The sequence below is a fragment of the Vombatus ursinus genome, unplaced genomic scaffold, assembly GCF_900497805.2.
Source record: "Vombatus ursinus unplaced genomic scaffold, bare-nosed wombat genome assembly UNPS02014825.1, whole genome shotgun sequence".
NCBI classification, from domain to species: Eukaryota; Metazoa; Chordata; class Mammalia; order Diprotodontia; family Vombatidae; genus Vombatus; species Vombatus ursinus.
In genome coordinates this window covers 6,797,313-6,820,781 of record NW_020954603.1, presented here as the reverse complement: position 1 = coordinate 6,820,781, position 23,469 = coordinate 6,797,313, and the positions used below count along the sequence as shown (strand labels likewise).

The 23,469-nt window shown below is 47.3% G+C and overlaps 1 protein-coding gene across 3 annotated transcripts in view; it reads right to left on the bottom strand.

Moving 5' to 3' along the window:
- The window catches only part of EIF2B3 (eukaryotic translation initiation factor 2B subunit gamma), a 105,590-nt gene that overhangs the window by 31,428 nt on the left and 50,693 nt on the right, over positions 1-23,469 (bottom strand). For all 3 annotated transcript variants that reach the window (XM_027837927.1, XM_027837925.1, XM_027837928.1), the window contains one exon: positions 4,929-5,018. In XM_027837927.1, the coding sequence (XP_027693728.1) occupies positions 4,929-5,018 (90 nt within the window). The remainder of the gene's footprint in view (positions 1-4,928; positions 5,019-23,469) is intronic.

Here is a 23,469-nt window from a genome sequence, read left to right as displayed (position 1 = left end):
CTTTGCACGGCTCTCTCTCCTGCCCCAGACTGCTCTCTGGGTCCCCAACGCCTGCGGGTCAGGGACTCAGCTCCTCAGTCTGCCTTTCAGGTTCTCTGAAGCCTGGCCTCCACTCCCCTGAAGTCCTCCAACCCCACTGTTCTGTACCCCAGCACATGATCCCCTCACTCTAACACAGCTGGGTCTCTTCCCCACAAAGGTACCTTTGCTCAGGGAGGGTCTCAAATGTTCTGCTCACAGCCCTGCTGCCAGCTGGCCTTCCTGCCATTCCCTGTATCCCCCCAGCATATCCCAGCTGTAGCCTGTGCTTGCAATGGCCTGCCTGCCCCCCTTCCAAGGTTCTCCTCCATGACAGCCGTGTGCACCCTGTAACTACCCGACTGATCCTGCACTGTGGTTTTCTGTTCTCTGCGCCAACTGCAGGCTCGCTGTGGGCCAGGAGTTTGGGTTGTTCTCCCTTCTGTACACAGGAGCAGACTCTGGGCAGACAGGCCAGAATGTGAAGGTGTCTATCCATGCATTCATCCATCCATTCAACAAATCCTCCCCAAGAGGGGCACTGTGGTACAGCAAGGAGTGTGCTGGATTTGGAATCAGGAAAATGGGTTTGAATCCTGCCTTGGACACTTATGTGTGTAAGCTCTAGAAGTCTCAGTTTCCTCATCTGTAAAAATGGGGACACTAATAAGCACCTACCTCACAGAGTCCAGTCAGTCAACAAGCCCTTCTTAAATGCCTACTGTGTGCCAAGCGCTGGGGATACAAAGAAAGGGGAATACAGCCCCTGCCCCTAAGGAGCTCCCATCTGTTTGGAGCATGTGAGGAGGGATGGGAAGTGTTCTGCAAACCTTACACCATGGATCAGGGGGAGCCCTCCTGACTGACTGTCAAGTCCATTCTGTGCTGCCCAGATGAGGCCCCATGCTCTGGACCGTCTCCTAACCACAAGCAGGGATAATTCACAGAACACACCACATTTGTTTCTGCATAACAACAGCAGATCCCACTTCCCCATGGCTTCTGTTTTGACTTAGACAGGTGTTCCTACCTCAACGTGGCAGCCACAAGACATTAAACAAAACTGCCCTGAGACACAGCCACATTTCTAAGAGCAAGCACTGATTTAAAGAAAGATGCCGCCATCTCTTTTTGGTTCTCAGAATACTGCCCCTCACCCGGTCGCATTCAGTGTGATGCTGCTGTCCAGGTAAGAGATGAGGGACACTGGGCAAAGCTCTAGGGCCTCTGTCCTCAGCCTGGCCTTGGCTGCTTCCTCAGTGGTCCCTTTCCTTCCGAAGGGAAATTCATGCAGAAGCATCCCTTTAGAACAGAGCCCTTCTGAAATTCCCCACATTTTCCCTTGGAGTTTCCCCCCAACCCTGCTTGGAAATGTGCCAAGCGTGGCCTCCCTCTTTTCAATTGCTGCTAATGGGGGGTAGCTAGAGGGGAGCAGGCCACACCTCCTCATCTGAGAGCTGCTCCTTTGGGTATCAGCTTCCAGTCACAAATTAATCATCCACCCCCATGGGATGGAAATCACCCCAGAAGGCAAACTCATGCAGGTGCTACCTGGCTAGAAGAAGCATATCCCAGGCTGGCTTAACAAAGGGGGCACGTGACCCCCGAGGGAGGCTGGCCTCCAGGCTGAGCATTCTTTTAGCTGACACAGCTCAAGAAAACCATTTCCTAAGGAGTTTCAGTCTGTTTCAGTGGAAGGAGTAACTCACATGGATGAAATGAGGCATCCAGGTATTAGAGACTAGAAGGAATCCTTCTGTGCCTGTGAACTTATCCTGTGAGTTATCAAACTGGTACACTGGGTACTAGACAGCATGAGCACATCTGAAATGCTTCCCTTGAGGAAGATCCCCGGTCCTCTCAGCTACCTCCTGGCTCTGTGAGTAGTACAAGGTGTCTGGAGGCAGGGCATACTCTCCTCTGGCCTCACTTTCCCCCTTTTTTAAAGAAAACCTCATTTTTTACTGCCGTGGTTTATTTTCATATCACCTTAATGTCTGATATTATCGCAAAGTGGGCCAAGCCTGACAGCATCCACTCACCTGCTATCATCAGTGGCCCTCCCTTTCCCCTTCCCCTGTCTCCTTTGCTTTCCCAGTCTCAGGGACACTGAATCCTGGCTGCCTAAGAACAAATCCCCTACCCACCTCATACCCTCTCATCCCCATCCACCCAGTCCCACCACCCCCAGGCCTCTTCCATTATGGCCTCTGGAATTCCTGCTCTGTCCTTAACAAACTGCCCTTCAATTTAAACCCAATCCTCTCGTGTTCCTTCTTCTTGGCCTCACTGGGGATGGACCTGGTTCTCCCAGAAGACCCTGAAGTCCTGTCCATCCGTCTCTTCCTTCACCAGCTGTACCTTCTCTCAATACTGGCCCCTACTCCTGAAAAACAGACACTCCCCACTGCTACTTCTAGACTCTCTCTCTATGAGCATCACTCAGCAACCTTTTCTTCTCCGAGAATCACTCTATCCAAATTTATTAGCCTGTCCAGACCCCAGGACATCCCCTCTCTCCACTCCAATTCCTGCCCTTATATTAGAAGACTAGGATGATGCCTCCACCCTGACCCCTGTGACTGATCCTTCATTCGACCTCATCAACAGCATGGCTCAGCACGGCCAATCAGGCCTGAGCATCCTGCTTCTAGGAATCCTTTATCCAACCATGATCTCCTTTCATCCCTCTTTCCCTCTACTCCCTTTCCGCTAGACCTAGTCTTTGTTCTTTCAGTGACCTCCAGCCCCTCTTCTTTTCTCTCCCTCTTCTCCCAGCTCCCCCTAACCTGACTTCACTTTTCTTCCTTCTCCATCTCAACACTACAGTTAACCAGATCAATATTACAACATTCTAGATTCTAGAATCCCTTTCTCTTGTCCTATGGCAGATGGTTTGGAGCTCAGAAAAGCCCCACTGTCTCCCCCGTTTCTAGGTCCATGTTGCTGATTGCCACACAACCTTGATGACTGGTTCTATTACAACTGGGCCCTCCCTACAGTAAGACAACCCTCTTATTCCTCCCTCATTCTCTTCAGTGGCTGTTACAAACCTGCTCTTCTCTCCTCAAGCTTCTCACTCCTTTCTCTTCTCATCACTCTTTCAGTAGAGAACTTTGCTCTACTAGGAAAATCAAGATTTGAAAACAATGGGTAGTATTTATTATATCAGTTTTCCTGAAACGGAAATGTATTGTTTTATATTGAATCCCCTCATGTTCTGCTGTGTACATGACAATCTTTTTTTTAAAATTTTGTATTTAAGTTTAAAATGAATAAAACAAATCATAACAACAAAAAAAAAAGACTTTCTCTACAAGTCAAAAGCCCTGACCCCATTCTCGCTTCCTTCACTCACCTGATGAGGAGGTAGCCTTTTCTTTGTCAAGACCAACTCCTCTCCATATTCCCTGGATCCCATCCCCTCCTGCTTCTCCCTCCCCTCTAATCTTCCATCTGTTTCCACATTCCTTTCCTGCTGCCCACAAGCACTCCTGGATCTCCCCCATCCTTAAAATATTCTCAGCCGACCCAAGCTGTCACCCGAAATCTTCCTTCTCTCTCACACCCTATTTCCGATGGCTCTGCTTTTGCAGAGACAACGACTGGACCTTGAGGTTGAGTGGATTATAGGACAGAAGAGGGTCCCAACAGCAGAACCCTCAAGGTAGCATGGGATCCTGGGAAGTAGTAAAGAGCACACAAGGGAATGAATGGGGCTCCGCCCTTCAATCTCACCTTATCTCCTTCCCTGAAAAACCCTCCTGTGAGTCTGCCAGCCCCTCAAGTATCATTCAATCATAACGGCCTCCTGGAGGGCCCCGGCTGCCAGGCTCTGCCCTGGGTGGCCCGTTCTCCAGGCAGAGGCCAGGTCTGACCCTGTCACTCACTACCAGCTCACGGAGATCTCATGGCTCCCAATGACACTCCTCTGGTATTTAAAGCCCTGGCTCCAGCTGACTTTCCAGGCTTATTACACACGATTTCTTTTTACATACTCTATGGTTGGGCCAAATGAGCTTAATCAATCAACAAGCATTTATTAGGCGGTTGTGCCAAGTCCTGGGGGTACAAAAGAAAAGCAGAACCAGCTCCCTCACTGCCCCTCCCTCCTTGCCTCCAGGCTGTTCCCCACTCACTTCTTAGGGAATCCCCAGCTTCCTAGGAAGCTCAGCTTGGAGGCCTCCTTGTGGCCAAGGCATTCCCCCATCTCCTGGCCTTCCCTTCTTACTACTGCCCCTTCAAATTCCTTTGTATTTGCTGTGGAGAGACTCTGGAGGTCCCCAGGATTTCCTCTGATCTCATTAGATCTAATGATCTAACGTCCTGGAGGACAGGGCCTGCCTCGTTCTTGTCTTTGCATCCCCAGTGTGGGGCACCCAGCAGCCTAATATTAATGCCTTCTGCCTGGTGAACTGCCAGAGGGGTGGAGGGAAGAGTGGGTACATCATGACGTATTCCTCAGAAGCTTAAAGCCAAACCTGATGAAGGCTTCATGCTTTTCAGAGCCACAGTGTCTGAATGAAGGCTGACCGAGATTGAGATAAGGATAGATTTTACTTTTACACAAACTGAGTGTGAACCATTCATTTCCGGACTTCATCTAAATAGCACTTAAGTCTAGAAGCCAGTACAGAGCACTGGGCCTGAGGTCAGGAGGAACTGAGTTTAGATCTGGCCTCAGATACAACCTGTGTAGCCCTGAGCAAGTCAATTGACTGCTGTCTGCCTCAGTTTCCTTACCTGTAAAATGATGATGATAATAATAGAACCTCCATCCCAAGGTTGTTGTGAGGATCAAATGTGATAATATTTGTAAAGTACTTTGCAATTAAAGTTTTAACAAGCTATTAACAATGATTAAAAACTCAAAATCTGACTCCCTCTCCACCTCCCTCCCCTAACCTTACCTGTTTTCAACCAGAAAATCTACAACGTACTTCTTCAGGCAGTAGAGATGGGCATCCACAAGACCTGTTTGGAAATGGATCCTAGGATACCTGGGAAAGAACAAACAGTAACGAGAAGCCTTAGAAATGGTCACCGCTCCTGGCCAGCTCCCTCTGTGCTGAGTTCCCAGGGGCTCCCAGCTGGGGACAGGCCTGCATGGGGGGCTTTCCTCAGCCAGGGAGGGGCCCCAGAAGGACGCCCCCATGCCTGGGTCTGCCCTGGATGCCGTACACACCCTCAAACAGCCTGGCTTCCTTGAACTGCTGCCCAAAGCAGGCACATACAGATACCAATACAACATGTGGCCAAATCTACAATCAGTCTCAGCCTGGACAAGAGGGATTCTCCTGTTGTGGTTCCAGATTTTCTTGGATATCAGCCTTCTTTTTTAAAACCCTAGTTTGTTTGTTGACCTTGGACACACCCCCTGAACTTCCTGGGCCTCAGTTTCCTCATTTGTAAAATGAGGGCTGGAATGGATGAAGCCTCTTCCAGCTCCAGGCCTGTGGTTCCTTGATCACAACTCACTGCACCTTCAGGTAGAGAGGAAAGATTCTTCTCTAGTCTGGAGGATTATGGCCATGGACACAGCAACACATCAAGGTGAAAGCCCATGTATTTACAAAAGAAAGAGCAGAAATACTCATTGTTTTTAATCGCTTGTGTCAAGGCCAGCAGAACAAGTGGGAGCTAGGGCTGATAAAGCCCACAACTTTCCTCAAAGGGATTTCTCTTAAGGGCAGATCTAACCATGTCACTCTTTCAACCTGGTAAAAGGCAGTGACTCCCTAGGACCAAATAAAAACCTCTCTGTGCAGCATTATCTTCAGATAATTTTAGGGCCTTCCCAACCCACTTTGAGAGCAACGCTGTGTGCGGCTTCCCTTCACACACCACACTCTCCTCAGACTGGCCTGCACACCCCGGGCACCACGTCTCTTGTCTCTGTTCCCTTGTCCAGACTGCATGGAATGCCCTCTTTCCTCTTACCTCCCCCTCTTCAAATACAGTTTTCTACAAGGCTCAGTTCAAGTACTGGTTTCAACAAGATGTCCTTCCTGACCCCTCCATAGTGCCCCCGTCACTCCCCAAACATGCAATCTTATATACATCTTTTACAGAGTGACCACTATGTGCCCAGCCCCAGACAATTCTGAGGAGGACATATACTGTTTGCCTGCAATGACAATTGCTCTGGTTGCAGAATCATTTAACCTTAACCCACGCAACGCTCTGAGAAGTGCCAGAATCACACCAATCCCGACCCGTCCCAGGGCCCAGGGTCTCAGGCAAGGGCTCTCTCTCCGGCCTCTTACCTCGGGGCTCGAGGACAAAGCTCGGTTTTCTCATCACTAATTCCAAATCTCTTCTCTTCTGCTTGGTCACATGCACTCGAGTACTGGCATGATTTTGACAGGGGTTGGTTAGGAGAGACAGCATTTATATAGCATCTAATCCGCACCAGGCACTGCTGAGCTCTACAAATATTCTCTCATTTAATCCTCACATCAACTTCGAGGTAGATATTCTCACCCATCTCCTACCTTGATTCATTTTCACAAAGCTGTGTTCAAGGCTTAGAATGCCCTTCATCCACACACCTATCTTTCAGAATCTCTGTCTTTCTCCAAGGCTCATGTCAGGGACCCCCTCCTCCATGAAGCCTTCTCTCTCTTTTTTTTTAAATTTTTTTTTTTATTTTTAGTTTTCAACATTTACTTCCACAAGATTTTGAGTTCCAAATTTTCAGCCCATCTTGCCCCTCCCTCCACCCCAAGATGGCATGCATTCTGAATACCCCTTCCCCTAGTCTGCTTTCCCTGCTATCTCTTCCCCCTTCCCCTTCTATTTTCCTGTAGGGCAGGATAGATTTCCCAGTGGCATGTGAAAACAATTTTTTTTGAAACGTGTTTTTTTAAACTTTGGGTTCCAAATTTTCTTCCTTCCTTCATCCGCACCCACCCTCATTGAAAAGGCAAGCAACTCAATATAGGCTATACTTGTGCAGTTATGCAAAACACTTCCATAGTAGATATGCTGTGAAAAACTAACTCTATTTCCCTTAATCCTATCCCACCCCCCCATTTATTCTATTCTTTCTTTTATTCCTGTCCCTCCTCAGAAGTATTTGCTTCTGATTACCCCCTTTCCCAATCTGCCCTCCTCTCTATCATCCCCCTACTCTCTTGCTCCCTTCCCCTCCTATTTTCCTGTAGGGTAAGACAGATTTCCATACCCAATTGAGTGTGTATGTTATACTCTCCTTAAGTCAAATCCTATAAGAATAAGATTCACTCAATTCCTCTCACCTTCCCCTGTTTCCCCTCCACTGTAAGAGCCTTTTCTTTTCTGTTTTGTTTTTTTTTGTGAGATAATTTACCCCGTTCTACCTTTCCCTGTCTCCTTCTCCTAGTATAATCCTCTCTCACCCCTTAATTTTATTCTCCAGATAGGACCCCTTCATCTTCAACTCACCCTGTGCCCTGTATCTATCTATCTATCTATCTATCTATCTATCTATATCTATATATACATACATATAATTTTTTCCCCTCCAATTACCCTAATACTGACAAAGGTCTCATCAGTTACAAATATCATCTTTCCATGCAGGAATGTAAACAGTTCAACCTTAATAAGTCTCTTATGATTTCTCTTTCCTGTTTACCTCTTCATTTTCCACTTGAGTCTTGTATTGGAAAGTCAAATTTTCTATTCAGCTCTGGTCTTTTCATCAAGAATGCTTGAAAGTCCTCTATTTCACTGAATGACCATTTTTTCCCCTGAAGAATTATACTCAGTTTTGCTGGGAAGGTGATTCTTGGTTGTAATCCTATCTCCTTTGCCCTCCAGAATATTATATTCCATGCCCTGCAGTCCCTTAATGTAGAAGCAGCTAAATCTTGTGTTATCCTGATTGTGTTTCCACAGTATTTGAATTGTTTCTTTCTAGCTGCTTGCAATATTTTCTCCTTGTCCTGGGAACTCTGGAATTTGGCTACAATATTCCTAGGAGTTTTCCTTCGGGGATCTCTTTCAGGAGGAGATCGGTCGATTCTTTCAATTTCTATTTTGCCCTCTGGTTCTAAAATATCAGGGCAGTTTTCCCTGAAAATTTCTTGAAAGATGATGTCTAGGCTCTTTTTTTGATCATGGTTTTCAGATTGTCCAATAATTTTTAGATTCTTTCTGCTGGATCTATTTTCCAAGTCAGTTGTTTTTCCAATGAGATATTTCACATTGTTTTCTAATTTTTCATTCTTTTGGATTTGTTTTACAGTGTCTTGATTTCTCATAAAGTCACTAACTTCCAATTGCTTTATTCTAATTTTTAAGGAAGCATTTTCTTCAGTAATCTTTTGGACTTCCTTTTCCATTTGTCCAATTTTGCTCTTTAGGGCATTCTTTTCTTCATTGGCTTTTTGGACCTCTTTTGCCATTTGGGTTAGGCTATTTTTTAAGGTGTTATTTTCTTCAGTATTTTTTTGGGTCTCCTTTGGCAAGCTGTTGACTTGCTTTTCATGATTTTCTTGCATCACTCTCATTTCTCTTCCCAGTTTTTCCTCTACTTCTCTTACTTGCTTCTCAAAATCCCTTTTGAGCTCTTTCTAGGCCTGGGACTGATCCATATTTTTCTTGGAAGTTTTGGATGTAGGAGCTTTGACTTTGTTTTCTTCTTCTGATTGTACGTTTTGATCTTCTTTGTCACCAAAGTAAGATAATATAGTCTGACTCTTTTTGCGCTGCTTGCTCATGATCCCAACCAATTACTTGAGATTTAAACTCTTTGTTAAGGTAAGAGTCTGTTTCCAATGTGGAGAATATACTGCCCCAAGCTTTGGGGGTTTGTACAGCTGTTTTCAAAGATACTTCTAGGGACCTGAAAAGTGTCAGTTCTTCCAAGGTGCTATGATAAGGGGCGAGGTGTTTCCTCTCCACTGCCACTACAAGCTCGACCACACCAGCGCTCCTCCTGGCCCCAGGACTGCCCCTCAGAACTGTGACCCAGATCCAAGCACGGGTAAATCAAGAGATTCCTGCCTCAGCCCTGGCAAAGAGATCCTGGCAATTCCCCTCTGATCAGCCACTGGATTCCCCCTCAGTCTGTGGGCCAGAAGCTCAGAAGCCAGCTGCTGCCCTCGGGGCAGCTGAGATCTAGCTTCTTCCCTCACCGCAGTCACAGACTTTTCTTACTGACCTTCTAAGTTGTCTTTGTCGTTTGTGGGTTGAGAAGTCTGGAAACTGCCACAACTGCCCACGATTCAGTCCTCTGAGGCCTGCTCCAGGGTCGCTGCGGCCTGCGCGCCCATGCCGAACTGTGCTCCTCTCCCAGCCCAGCGCGATATAACTTTCCAATCAACCATCCAGGTTGTCTTGGGCTGGAAATTTGTTTTACTCTGTCTTTTTGTGGGTTCTGCTGCTGTAGAATTTGTTTAGAGCCATTTTTTAACAGGTATTTGGAGTGGTTTGGGGGAGTGCTCTAGCAAGTCACTGCTTTCCCTCCGCCATCTTGGCTCTGCCTCCCCATGAAGCCTTTTTAAGACCTTCCTGCACAGCTGTACGTGCTTTTGCCCTCCTCGATTTCCTTCATCCTACACTTATTTGGACGTGTGTCAGCACTTCTCCCAGGAGAAAGTAAACTCCTTAGGCCTGTCTCATTTTTGCCTTTATATCAACAGTCCTGAGCACAGTGCAGGTGGAGTGATAGAGTGACAAGATAATAGATGGTAAGCACCTTGCAAACTTGAAAGTGCCATATAAATGCTCTCTCTCACACACACGCACACGCACACACACACATTCACACACACGCACACGCACTCTTACTGTTATGGAATTTTTCACGATCACAGTTGAAGGCTGCCATGCCTTGCCCCACTCCTATGGCTTGCTCCAAGGATTGGGAGGTGGACGTGCATGTAGATGGGTCGAGAGAGGCTTCTGTCTGCTAGCAGAGAGTCGGTTTGGCCCACACCTTCTGCGAGCTCCATCCCAGCCACTCAAAAGAGATTCTTTCTCATACCACACACAATTCCCAGAGGTGATAACCTATGAATCACTGAATGGATGGATAAAGCCTTCCTTAAACCACTTGCTACATGTGCAAAGCTCTGGGGACACTAGAAAAGTAGGCACGCCCCTGCTCCCCAGGAGTTCAGTCTTCTGGGGCAGACCCCACTCAGGGAGGCGTCCGCTGAGGCAGTCCTCATGGTCCTTATGTCCCTCATCTTCTTCCCTTTACTGTTCTTCCAAACCAAGAAAAAGTTGGCAGATTTAAAGCCTACTGGCCATGGGGACCCAAAGATCTCTTTCTTCCCTCAGGAACTTGTTGAGAAGAAAATGCTCAGCTAGTGACATCCCTGAAAGCACTTACTTCAGGAATCGCTGGCAGTTGGGGCAAGGGAAGCCAGCCTCAGGCCAGAGGCCTGGGCAGCCCTGAGGACTGGGGGGTAGGCACAGGCTTCTGTCTTCCCACCCACATAAGCAGCAAGAGCTGAGAATGTGACAAGCTGGGGGATAGTGTTCTACAGGCCTGGGAGGTCACTGACTCTGGCCTTCACTATCTAATGGGGCTGCAACGCATTAAGACGGTCCCAGCTTTGCTTTAGTTCAAAGAGAATGTAATGTATAAATATTTGCAGACCCAACATTGGACAAAACCAAACATCCTAAAGAAGAACGGAGCCAGGGATAAAAGCAGCTCTGGAAACACACCCCACCTCCCTTCAGAGAACCAGAGACCTCAGCAGAGGCCAGAGGAAGGTTTTTTCCAAATAAGTAATTACTGTGGTTAAGACCACTCCCTGAGGGCCCCCCCTTGCCCCGCCTCTGCTCTGGTTAAAGCAATTTACCCATATTGTAAAATTTCCAAAGTTTCCAAAATTTCCTTCTCTCAATTTCCATTCCTTTCTAACTGGACCCTAAGTTAACCAGCCACTGAACCAGCCCTGGCCCCGACTCCCAACCTGGCCCCCAACCTGGCCCACCCGAGCCCTCTCTAGCGGCTGCACAGTAGTGGGCTGGAGGCCAAGATGCAGCTGCCCTGGGCCACACAGTGCACTTGGGTGGGCTCAAAGCTCAGTTCAAAGGGCCCTGCTTTGTACTAGACAGGGAAGAGCACTGAAATGCATCTTGAAAAGATGTCCTTGCCCCTGCTTTGCAGATTTCCAATACCAGTAAGACTACCTGCCAGGTGTGGCTGCACAAGGCCTCATTTATAATGATTAACAGAGTGTTATGGGTGCTCAATGGGTGTGCTGGCCCAGGAGCAGCAATGAAGTCAGGAAGGAGGATGGCATTTCCTCAGTGGCACAAAATTGTCTTTCCCAAACATAACAATTGCCAAAGCCTGTGTATGGGACAAGGGAATGGGAAAGGGTAATGATGGGGGAGCAGAGGGAGGGCTCAAGAACAAAGCCCTGACCCCATTCCCCATGCACACAGCCAAACACCAGCAACAACTGAAGCCCTGACTGTTAAGGATACCACCTGGGATGGCTGAAGAACCATTCAGGCTGCCCAGCTTGGAGACCCTTCCTCTAACCAGAGATAAATCTGCAAGGGCAGCCTGCCCTGGCAATGCTGAGGGCCTGCAGCCTGGCCTTTTCACTGCCTCTGACTGTCTGAGAGCAGTTCCCGGGCCCCCTCAATTATTAGGGGATGCAGTAGATAGCGCGCTGGGCCTAGAGTCAGGAAGACCTGAGTTCAAATACAACTTCAGATACTTCCTAGCTATGTGATCCCGGGCAAGGCACTTATTGCCTCAATTTCCTCATCTGTAAAAGGGTAATAATAATGACCCCTTGTTGTTGTGAAGAGCAAATGGGACAGTAATTATAAAGTGCTTAGCGCAGTGCCTGACACGTAGTGGATACTATATAAATGCTATTATTATTATTATGGCAAAGGCTAAGCCATCCTGATTCTCTGAGGCTGCTGTTACCCTAGCCACCAGTCTTGGGGCTCTTCCTGGCCCAAAGGAGCCTGGGCTCAGAAGGAAGGCTGGCACGGCTGAAGTTTTCAGGAATAATCCAGAGAACTGCGTAGTGACTAGAATGAATGAGATGAAGCCCATTTCTGAAAAAGCGCCCTCACTAGCCTGAGGTTCCCATGGGCTGGTTTGTAAAAGGCAGTTAGGCCAGGCAGGAAAGGGCTATACTTCTCGTATATCTCTGCCCACAACCAAGCTTGCTGATCTCTGAGGTGACAGAAATGAGACCTCTTTTCTATGTTATCTATTCCAGTGAGTCCATGCTGTCTCCTCTCCTAGACTGATTGCAAGCTCCCTGGGGGCAGGAACTGTTTCAAATTTACCTTGGTATCCCCAGCGCCTGACACAGAGAAGGTACTTGCTAAGTATCTACCAATTGGCTGGCATGCAATAGCCTGCCTCAACAAGCTTCCTAATTCTAAGGAGCAAAAAAATTTGGAAAGTGATCTCAGCAACCCAGCCAGGAACACTAAGTGAGCACTGGGTCTTTGTAAAGAGACCTCCAAATTCTGATCAATGGATCACGGCAATGACCTATCATGCCTTCAGAAGCCATTATCACCTGCTTCTCAGAGACACATACATCTTCAGACATAGCCAACACACTGACTTTGCTTAACTATGCTTATTTCTTACAATGGAGAACTCTATTGGGAGGAGAAGGGAGTGATGTGAGGAAAAAACAGTGGGGAAAGCTTCAATAGAACTTTAAAAATGTCCCACAATCTGAATGCCTACATCCAGATTCAGGATGCCATGGAGCAGGAAGGCCCCTCTTCCTCCCCTAGCTCCCTAGGCTCCGCTGGCCTAAGTGTCTAATGTTTGGGAGAGGGGTCACCCACCCACTGCAGAGTCTATTCATTTAATGGCACGATGTCACCTAGGGAGGTGGTCTCCAGTGCAGTGTCCTTGGGATCTGTGTTTGTCTTTGTGTGGTTTAACATTTTTATCAATGACTGGATTGGCCTGCGGTTGAAAGAGGAGGTTTTGGAAGCCAAGGGTGAGTCACAGTCAGCCCTGTGCTTTAGGGATGCCAGGTGGACAGCTGTGGAGGATGAAGAGGCAGGGAGACCAATCAGTAAAGTAGGTGCTGAGGGGCTGCACCAGGATGGGGACCAGGTGAGCTGAAGTGGAAGGGTTCAAGAGACAAGGAGAGGTAGACAAGATTTGGGAACTGGATGGATGAGGGTGTGAGGGAGAGTGAAGAGCTCAGGATGAGCATGAGGTGGCAAACCTGGGTCACGGGAAAGATGGCAGTGCCCTTGAGGGAAAAAGAGAAGTGAAGAAGGGTGGGCTTGGGCTCGGGCCAGTTTGAAATGTCTAACATCACCCAATGCGTTAGCTATGCCTTTGTGTCACCTGCAAATCTGATAAGCATGCCTTCAGAGCGCTCACTGACGTATCTACTGTGGGACGTTATCCAGGAATGAGCTCATTTGAGCCTCACAGAAGACCTCCAAAGTGGCCAGGGAAGATGGTATCAGTATCATTTTATAGATGTGGAAATGGAGGCTTCAAGATGGCGAAGTGATTTGTCCAAGGTCATACAGGTCAGAAGTAGCAGGAATGGGACTTGTAAAGGTAGACGAGAACCAGATTGTGAAGAAGCAACGCATCTAAGATAACCTCCCTGAAGCAAAGTTGACCTATAACGTCATATTATTACAAGACTGAAACTAACTGAAAACCAATACACCTGCCACCGTGCAGCCAGCTAGAGCCACATTAGAGTCCATCAGCTCAGACGTCATGACTCCGCTCTCAGAGCTGGGGCAAGTGCCTTGTCACTCAGACATGACAGCTTGGCATGAGGGGGGTTTGACCCCATGGGGACGCTGGGCATCTGGGGGTGGGGAAAGAGGTGAGAAGGAGAGGCCTGACTTGGGGGAAGCAGCTGTTTGAGCGCTCCCCAGAAGGCCATTCTGCCGAAAATATGGTTTTAAGGAAGAACCTTTCCATGCCAGCTGAAATGTCAAAGGTCAAAATGAATTTGAAGTAGTGGGTTTCAAAGCTCAGTAAGATACAGATGAACTCTGAACCACACCTGCTTTGGAAATGTTGTCTCTTGGGGCAGTGAGGTGGCGTAGTGGATAGAGTACCAGCCCTGAAATCAAGAGGACATGAGTTCAAATCCTGCCTCAGACCAAGCACTTGACACTTACTAGCTGTGTGACCCTGGGCAAGTCACTTAACCTCAAATGCCTAACAAAAAAAAAAAAAAAAAAAGAAATGTCTCTTAGCAAGCACCCCTTCACCTGCCCCCCTCATTAAGCAAAGCTCCTCTCGTGGCCCCAAGGTAAGTTGCCTTTAGCCAACAGTACAAATAGCCCTCTTATAAGACATACGTGCTCCCTGAATGTTCCTAAAATGCCCATTTCTGGGCTGGCAGGGGGGGAGGGGCACTATGTCAGTCTGGAGCTCTGCATGTTCTTCATGCCCTGCAGCTGGCACACTTTTGGTTTGGGGAGATGACAACAGTCAAGCACGGAGTATCCCTCCCTGTGGCTAAAGGATCGTCGGAGAAGAAATGGTGATCACACGTTCAGAGCCGGCAGGCAACCCAAGAGCCTCCAGGAAAGGCTGGGGCCAGAAAGCAAGCCCCAGGGAGAGAGAGCTCACGTTCTGTTCTCAGGGTCTAAGCGAGGTCTGGCTGGAAGCAGAGGGCCCTTGGCACAGACACGCCACTTGGAGGAGGCTCAGAGAGCTACACAGAAAAGCAGGCGATTTCTCCCCGATCTCCAGTGTCCATCTACAAGTAAGTGCTGTTTGGACATCTTCTCCTGGACCTTCCTTCATCCTCTCACACTCAGCATGGCCAAAGTCAAACTCGTTCTCCCTTCCCCCCAAACCCTCCTTCTTCTCAATGTGCTTATTACTGTCGAGGGCACCATCACCCTCCTAGTCCCCCAGTCTTGAAATCTGAGCATCTTTCTCAACTGCACTCTTACTGACAACTCCACCTTCACAATCCACTCATAAGCATTTCTTAAGTACCTCCTATGTGCCAGGCGCTGTGCCAGATGCTGGGGACCCAAAGACCTGAGTGAAACAGTACTTGTTCTCATTCTAACATGGAAGACTACAGGAGCACATGTGGGCATATGCAAAAAACACACAAAGTACACGCAAGGTCATTTCTGAAGACCAGCGGTCCCTGGCTGGGGGATTAGGAAAGACCTCGTGAAGAAGACAGCAAGGGAGGATTATAAGAGATGGAGAGGAGGAGGAGGAAGCATATAATTCCAGGCTCAGGAGCAGCCAGAGCGAAGGCACAGGAAGAAGGAGAGCCTGGCCACCTCCTGAGGCACCTGTCCCTGTCTCTCTGATTACACCAGAACCCGCTGGTGCAGGCCCTCATCGCACCACGCCAGCCCAGCCCAGCCCATCCTTTGCTCAGCTGCCAGTGACTTTCCTAAAGCACAGGTCTCATCATGTCACCTCCTGCTTCCAAAGATTTCAGAGGCTCCATCAACAGACACTTGTCTCTGGTCCTTCCAAAGAAGACTCAGCCACGCTGGTTCCACCCACTCACCTGCGAGGGAGGTGACCTGTATGGGACATTCCATTTCCCATCTCCCGGGCTTTGTACCTCTGGGCTCCCCCATCACTTTGATGCAGCATATAGCTGGTGTCTGCTCGTCTGAGTACGAACTGCAAACTCTCTCCCACCTCCCCGGCAGCTCTGAGGGGTGAGCTGCTGTCTTTCGTGCCTACATCCTCAGCTTCTGGAACATCACAGGCACTCCATACTTGTTGGACAGGGCTCCTTTCAATTCATTTCCCTAACCTTCACCATTTGGGATGAGAGATGCTTTGGATGTCAGAATTAGGAGTTTATACTTTATAAAGTGGGCAGTGGTGAGCTACTGAAGTATTCTGAGTAGAGGAATAATATTTTAAAGTAAACAAAATCTAGGGTACAAATTACCTTTTCTACTAATCCACAACTATTCCCTATCAGTTGATTCCTAAACCAATCTCCTGGAAAGTCTGTGATTTAAATGGTGCTTCCAGCTCACTGATTGTAAAAAGAATTTTAAACACTCTAAGATCTTCTACTGCCACTAACTGTCCCTCTTGGGTAGGCAAGCCGACTTGGCTGAAGCTGCAAGATGCCGTGAGAGACCACAGTCGGCACATCAGGCAAGAGAAATCAGCACCACCCAAGGCGGGGAGGTGGTGTGGGGGATATTCCGTCTGACACTTACTAGCTGTATGGCAAGTCACTTAGCCTCTGTCTGCCTCAGTTTTCTCATCTGTTAAATGAGGCTGGTAAGAGCAGCTCCCTCCCGGGGTTATCATGAGGCTCAAATAAGATAATACTTGTAAAGTGCCCTGCAAACCTTGAAGCACTATATAAATGCTACATTTTTACTATTGTTATTGTTGCTATTATTATTACTACCTTTCTCATTCTGGAAACGATACTTCTATTACTTTTCCCTAACATGACAAACAGGTTTAGCTAAAAGTATCTGTAATGGGGAAACACTACAGGCCTTTCCAAGATACAGCTCTAGAAAAGTGAGTTATAACCATAAGCCAAGAAAAAGAAATCAAGGAATAAACAGAGGCAAAGAAGAAACCAAATCGGAGTTGTGAACTGATCCAACCATTTTGGAGAGCTATTTGGAACAATGCCCAAAGGGCTACAAAAATGTGCATACCAGGGGCAGCTAGGTGGTGCAGTGGATACAGCACTGGCCCTGGAGTCAGGAGGACCTGAGTTCAAATCCAGCCTCAGACACACAACACTTACTAGCTCTGTGACCCTGGGCAAGTCACTTAACCCCACTGCCTAGCCAAAAAAAAAAAAAAATGCATACCCTTTGACCCAGCAATAGCACTTCTAGGTCTGTAACCCAAAGAGATCATAAAAACAGGAAAAGGACCCACATGTGCAAAAATATTTATAGCAGCTCTTTCTGTGGTGGCAAAGAATTGGAAATTGAGGAATGGCTAAACAAGTTGTGGTATATGAATGTAACGGAATACTATTGCGCTATAAGAAATGACGAGCAAGTGGACTTCAGAAAAGAGTGGACTTACACGAACTGATGCTGAGTGAAGTGAGCAGAACCAGGAGAACACTGTATACAGTAACAGCCAAATTGTGCAATGACTGATTATGACAGACTTCTCAGCAATGCAAGTATCTAAGACAAAACTCTCATGATGGAAAATGCTATCTACATCCAGAGAGAGAACTATGGAGTTTGAAAGCAGACTGAGGCATACTATTTTGCCCTTTTTTTTTTCCTCCTGTTTTGTTTCTTCTTTCTTGTGGTTCCTCCTATTGGTTCTAATTCTTCTTTACAATATGACTAATGTGAAAATGTTTAATAGGAATGTGTATTTAAAGCCTATATCAGATTGCATGCCATCTTGGGGAGGGAGGCAAAGAGGGAGGGGGAGAAAATTTTACATTCAAAAGCTTATGGAAGTGATTGTTGAAAACTAAAAATAAATAAATTTAAAAAAAAAAGAAAAAGAAAAAACCAAATTACCAAAGTTCCTTGATAATACAATGGCTTAGTTAGAAGAACCCTAGAGATTCAAGTCAGTCAGTCAGTCAGTCAATAGACATTTATTAAATGCCTACCAGGTGCCAGGCACTGCGCTAAGGAAAAGTAAAACTAACTGAAACAATGAATAACTTAAGTTCAGTAGCAGGATGTAATAAAGTAAAACAGCAAAAGTCATTTGCCTTTTTGCATATTATTAACAAAATCCAGCAAGAGAAGATAGAAAAAGAAATTCTACCCAAAATCCACTTATCAATCATTTAGGGCCTCTATGACTATAACTACAAACTATTCTTTATGGAGGTAAAGGAAGACTTGGCTAACTGGAGGGGTGTGAATTGTTCATGGTCAGGCCCTGGCTTAGTAAATAAATGCCTGATGATTTCATGTGACCTGCCTTGACAATGTAAAAAATGATGATACTCCCTAAAGCAAAGGTATAAACTGAGTGCCTCATCAAACTGCCTAAGGGTTACTGATAGAAATAGAAAAAATCACAACAGAATCCAGCTAGCAGGAGCTACCCTTCCAGCAACATGCCTCCACTATGCCAAGCAGATGATCCTGGAGGAAGGAAGCCCTGACAGCAGAGCCCAGGCTTAGGATGGGATCATGGTCTAAAGACAAGTCATGGGAAGTCTGCAGGCTCATCAGAACCTAAACCTGGAGCTGGCGGGGCCTTATGAGTTCCTCTAGTCCAACCCCCCCCCCATTTTAGAGATGAGAAAATGAAAGACCAAAGAGGTTGAGCCCTACTAGCAGATACAGCTCACGAAGTCCACCCACCAAAGCCCAGGGGTGGTCTCAAGCACCCAGGACCACACAATCTCTGGGCTGGGAGAGGCCTCTGCGGACCAGACCTCAAGTCCAGATGAGACCTGAGAAACACTCCTCTGTGCCTTACCCTGCAGGACATCATCCAGTCTTTGCTTGAAGACCTCCATTCCATGTTTGGTTAGTTCCAATTTTTTGGAAGTTTTCCCCTAACCTTAAATCAGCCTTTAAAAAAAACCACTGGCATCTGTATCCCAAAGAGATCATAAAAAAGGGAAGAGGATCCTCATGTACAAAAATATTTATAGCAGCTCTTTTTGTGGTGGCAAAGAATTGGAGATTGAGAGGATGCCCATCAATTGGGGAATGGCTGAACAAGTTGTGGGATATGAATGTAATGGAATACTATTGTGCTAAAGAAATGATGAGCAGGCAGACTTCAGAAAAGCCTGGAAAGACTTGTATGGACTGATGCTGAGTGAAGTGAGCAGAACCAGGAGAATGTTGTACACAGTAACAACCACGTTGTGCAATGACTAATATTGATAGACTTAGCCCTTCTCAGCAATGTAAGGATCTAAGACAACTCCAAAAGTCTCATGATGGAAAATGCTGTCCACATTCAGAGAAAGATGGCATCTGAATGCAGATTGAAGCCTACTATTTTCTCTCTCTTTTTTTTTCTTTCTTGTGATTTTCCCTTTTTGTTCTGATTCTTCTTTCACAACATGACTAATGTGGAAATATATTTAATATGATTTTACATGTATAGCCTATATCAGATTGCATGCCATCTTAGGGAGGGGGAAGGAGACGGAAGGGGAAAAATTTAAAACTCAAAATCTTATAAAAGAATGTTGAAAACTAAAAATAAATAAACTTAATAAAAAATAAATAATAAATTAAAAACAATTTTTTTAATTAAAAAAATTAAAAACCACTGGCCCACTGTGGCACAGTAGATAAAGAGCTGATCTCAGAGCTGAGAAAAAAATTTGAGTTCTGATTCACATGACCCTCCTAGAGCTCTAGGCTGCCCTCCAAGGTTCTAAGGCCCAGAGAAGTGGTACTCTTCAATCTGCATTGGTAGGCAGTCTGACCACGGCTGAGGCCAATGTGAGGCCTCTCTTCCTGCACTCTCAGATGCCATTCACTCTCAGGGCTGCCACACTACTGAGCTGACTCCTACTGAACCCTACTGGTCCACTCAGACTCCAAGAGCTTTTTCAGACACACTGCTATGTAGTTTTGAACCCAAATGGAAGCTTTTACATCCATCTCTAATAATTTCATCTTCTTAGATTTAGTCTGGTCTGTGCTAAGATTTTTTTTTTTTGTCTAAATTCTGTCATTAACTGTTGGTCAGCTGATTGCTGACCACCACCTCAGAGTACTGAGCCTCATGGGCCCCAAGTCAGCTTGTTTCCCCAGCTTTTTTATTCATGTGGCTTATTGGGATCCTCAAAGTCCTGAAATAGGAAGGATGACATAAGCCTTCTTTGGTGGCTGCACTGTACTGTCAGTTCACGGTGTGGTCAACCAAAGCCCTCAGAGCCTCGAGGCATAGTTGGCACTTGCCAGGCATTTACTCTCTTGAAAGACTGGGTCCAAGATAGCATTCCCTATTGTGAGGTATGTGGTGGAGGGGTCAGAAATATCACAAAAACAAGGAAATGGAAACCAAGGCCCCACCAGAAAAGCTAGAGTAGTTAAAAATGATTTTGTCCAGAAAAATCAATGGGCTCCTCAGCTCAAGAAAGGGCATTGAGGGTGTGAAGCTGTCACTTCTGTCTATAGATGGACCAGAGGAAAACGGTTTAGAAGACAAGAGGAGCCCTTCAGTCCAAAAGGCAGCAGAGAAGGCTCGAACCAGCTACTGAGGAAGGTTGTGGAAATTACTTCCCCGAAGAGCTTTCAAAATCGGACGTAGGCAACAGCCCGAGATAAGAGTCAGCAGGGCTCAACAAGTCTGCTTCGGATAGAAGAGCCACGCTCAAAGGCGAGAACCCGAACAAATGTATTAAGCTACATGACAAGTGCTTTCAGAGCCAAATGTGGTCTGATGCACTTTTTTCCTACATCCCATTAAGGCAGCGGGAGGAGAAGTGGGAGGAGAAACAGGAGGTCTTGGAGCTCACAAAAGACTAGGAATTTCCCTTCAGTGGGGAATATTCTCATCCTTCCCAAATCTGTGTGAGGGAAGCTGGGAGAGTACTGACTGGGGCAAGAAGAGGCAGGTCCTGAGAGGCCTTCCAAAGAAGGTCGATTTGGGGGTGGGCGGAAGCAGCAGACTCAGGCAAAGCTAGGGAGCCGACGGGCTTGTGTGTGGAACATCACAGCAGTGCTGTGTGGCCATTCTCTGCACTGAGGATACGGGGACACCTGATCCGTTTGCATTTCCTAGCTTTTTCTCATAGTGCGGCCAAAGCAACAAGCATTTTATTAAGTGCCTACTATGTGGCAGGCACTATATGAATTGCTGGGAACATAAAGAAAAGCAAGAAACAGCCCCTGCTCTCAAGGAGCTCCCAGCTTAACTGGACCAGGAAGAAGCTCAGCAAGCAGTGACTAAGGAATGAAGGAGCAGTGCTTAGTTTTGGGTTAAGAGAAAATAAACCTCACCTTACTAATAAACCCAACCCCACGTGCCCTGGGGAGTGAAGGCCAGAGCATCAGTGCTCCTGGCCCCGGGGCTGCTGCAGGCGGTGATGCTCAGCCAGGGCCCCACCATGGTGGGGGCAGGAAATGGAAGCGAGAGAAAGCCCACACAGGAAGCGCCCCTCAGGGCCGGGACGGCTCTCTTTTTTGCATGCTTCTAAAACCACAGGTCTGAGGTGTTATTTCTGCATTGGTATGGTATATTTTCCCTTGAAAATAAGTTTTAGAATAGCACAATCACGGTTGGTGGAGTGAGAAGCAAGAGTGGAGAATGAAAAGAAGCAATGAAGAGGCTGAGGTCTCCAGGCTGGGAGGCCACCAGCCAGGGGCAGTTCATTAAGGCCTGGGTGCAGCAGATTCTGAAACCCAGGGAATCAAGCCCACGTGGGGACCACAGTGCTTTGAAATAGAGTTCAGTGATAAAGGAAGCTTGAAAATTAATGACAGAAGAAATCTCACCCCGGGGTCTCCATCCTCAAAACCACCCACCTGATCCACCCATCCCTTCTGTGGCGACATTCCGTGGGAAGGCTGGTGATAGCAGGGGCCTCCACTTCCTCTGCCCTCACTTCTGAACTCTGAAGTCTGGCTTCCCACTTTATTATTTGACTGAAACGTCTCTCTCCAAAGTGACCAGCTGCCAGCCATCTCTTAATGACCGAGGCGAATGGCTTTCCTTTCTCGCCCTCATCCTTCTCCACCCCTCTGCACCTCTGACACTGTCCATCACCCCCTTCTTCCTCCTCGCTTCTCCCTGGGTTCTTCTGACACTGTTCTTTCCTGGTTCTCCTCCTCCCTACCTGACCAATCCTTCTCCATCTCTTCTGCTAGACCTCTATCCAGGACATACTCACTAACTGTGGGAGGCCCCCAGGGCTTTATCCCAGGCCGCCTTCTCTTGAGGATCTCAGCAGTTCCTATGAGTTCAGTGATCACCTGTCTGCTGATGCTCATGTTGTCTACTTAGGCAACCCTTACTTCTCTCCTGACTTCTGGTCTGGCATTTCCAATTGCCTACGGATGTTTTCTAGACATCTTAAACTCGATATGCCTCAAACTGAACTCATCATTCGCCCCACCCCAATCTCTCTCCTCTTCCTAAATCCATTATTTCTGTGGAGAATCCTCAACCTCCCACTCACCCAGGCTTGCCAACTCTCCCCCTCCCCATATCAATTTGTTGCCAAGGCCCGTTGATTGGGCCTTTCTGATGTCTCTTGCATATACCCCTTCTCTCCTCTGACACTGACCGTCTACAGGCCCTACTGCAGTCACCTGGTGGTTGGTCTCCCTGACACAGTTCTCTCCCCACTGTCCCCCATCTTCCATTCAGCTGTCAAAGTAATCTTCCTAATGCAAAGGTCTGACCATGTCACCCTTCCCCTGGCCCGCACTTAAATTCCAATGGCTCCCTATCACTGCCAAGATCAAATATAAAATTCTCTGTTCGGCATTCAAAGCCCTTCCTAACACGCCCTCCCTTACCTTTCCAGTCTTCTTACACCTTACACCCCTTCACATACTCTGACACCATTCTCCTTACTGCTTCATGAACAAAACACTCCACCTCCCAACTCCTGACATTTTCTCTAGCCGTGCCTCATGTCAGGAATGCCCTCCCTCTTTATTTCTGCCTTTTGGTTTCCCTGACTTCCTTCAAGTCTCAGCTAAAATCCTACCTGCCACAGGAAGTCTTTCCAGATTCTCCATAATTCTAGTGCCTTCTCTCCATTACCTCCTATTTATGTTGTCCAAAGCTTGTGTGTACCTGGTTGCGAACATGTTGTCTCCCCCATTAGACTGTAAGCTCCTTGAGGGCAGGGACTATCTTTTGCCTTTCTTTGCATCCCCAGTGCTTAGCTCAGTACTTGGCATTGAGCAGGCATTTAATACGTGTTATTGACTGAGGGCCCAGGAGGTGCTGGTGGCCCGAGCTAACCAAAATGATCTTCAGACCTTGGGCAGGTGCAGCAGCAGCAGGACCCCACCCAGCAGCCAGACCAGGGCTATGAGGACAGTGAGCTCAGGAAAGGCTGGAAGGATCCCAACATCCCAGGGTCTCAGGGTCCATCTTATCCAGCCAGGGACTGAACAACAGTCCCTACAGGGAGCAGCGAGAAGAGACCCACCACCAGGGGCAGCCCATTCCCCTTCTGGACAGCCCTCATTGTTTAATTTAGTGTCAGTTTTTCCTTGCCTCTGTGATTTCTATCTATTGCTCTGAGAAGCCATTTTTATCCCCAGACAAAACCACGTAACCCTGAATTCCTCAACTGAAGGGAAACCTTTTCCCAAGGCTAGCATTTCCTGAAAGTGACTGAGGTTCCCTCTCCTCTTGTCCACATGTAAAGGAAGGATTCTATTGTGGCCCAGCCAGATGAGGTAATGAGGAGCAGGGCGGCTGCCAGGGCTGGAGCAGCACCTGCATCTGGTCACAAGGAACACCCACGGAGAGGGATGGCTGCCTGCTGCCATGGGTGGCCCTCCCCAGCAGGTGTCTCTGACTATCTCCTTCTGACGGATGGAGGTGGAGCTGTCTAACATGCCCCCCCC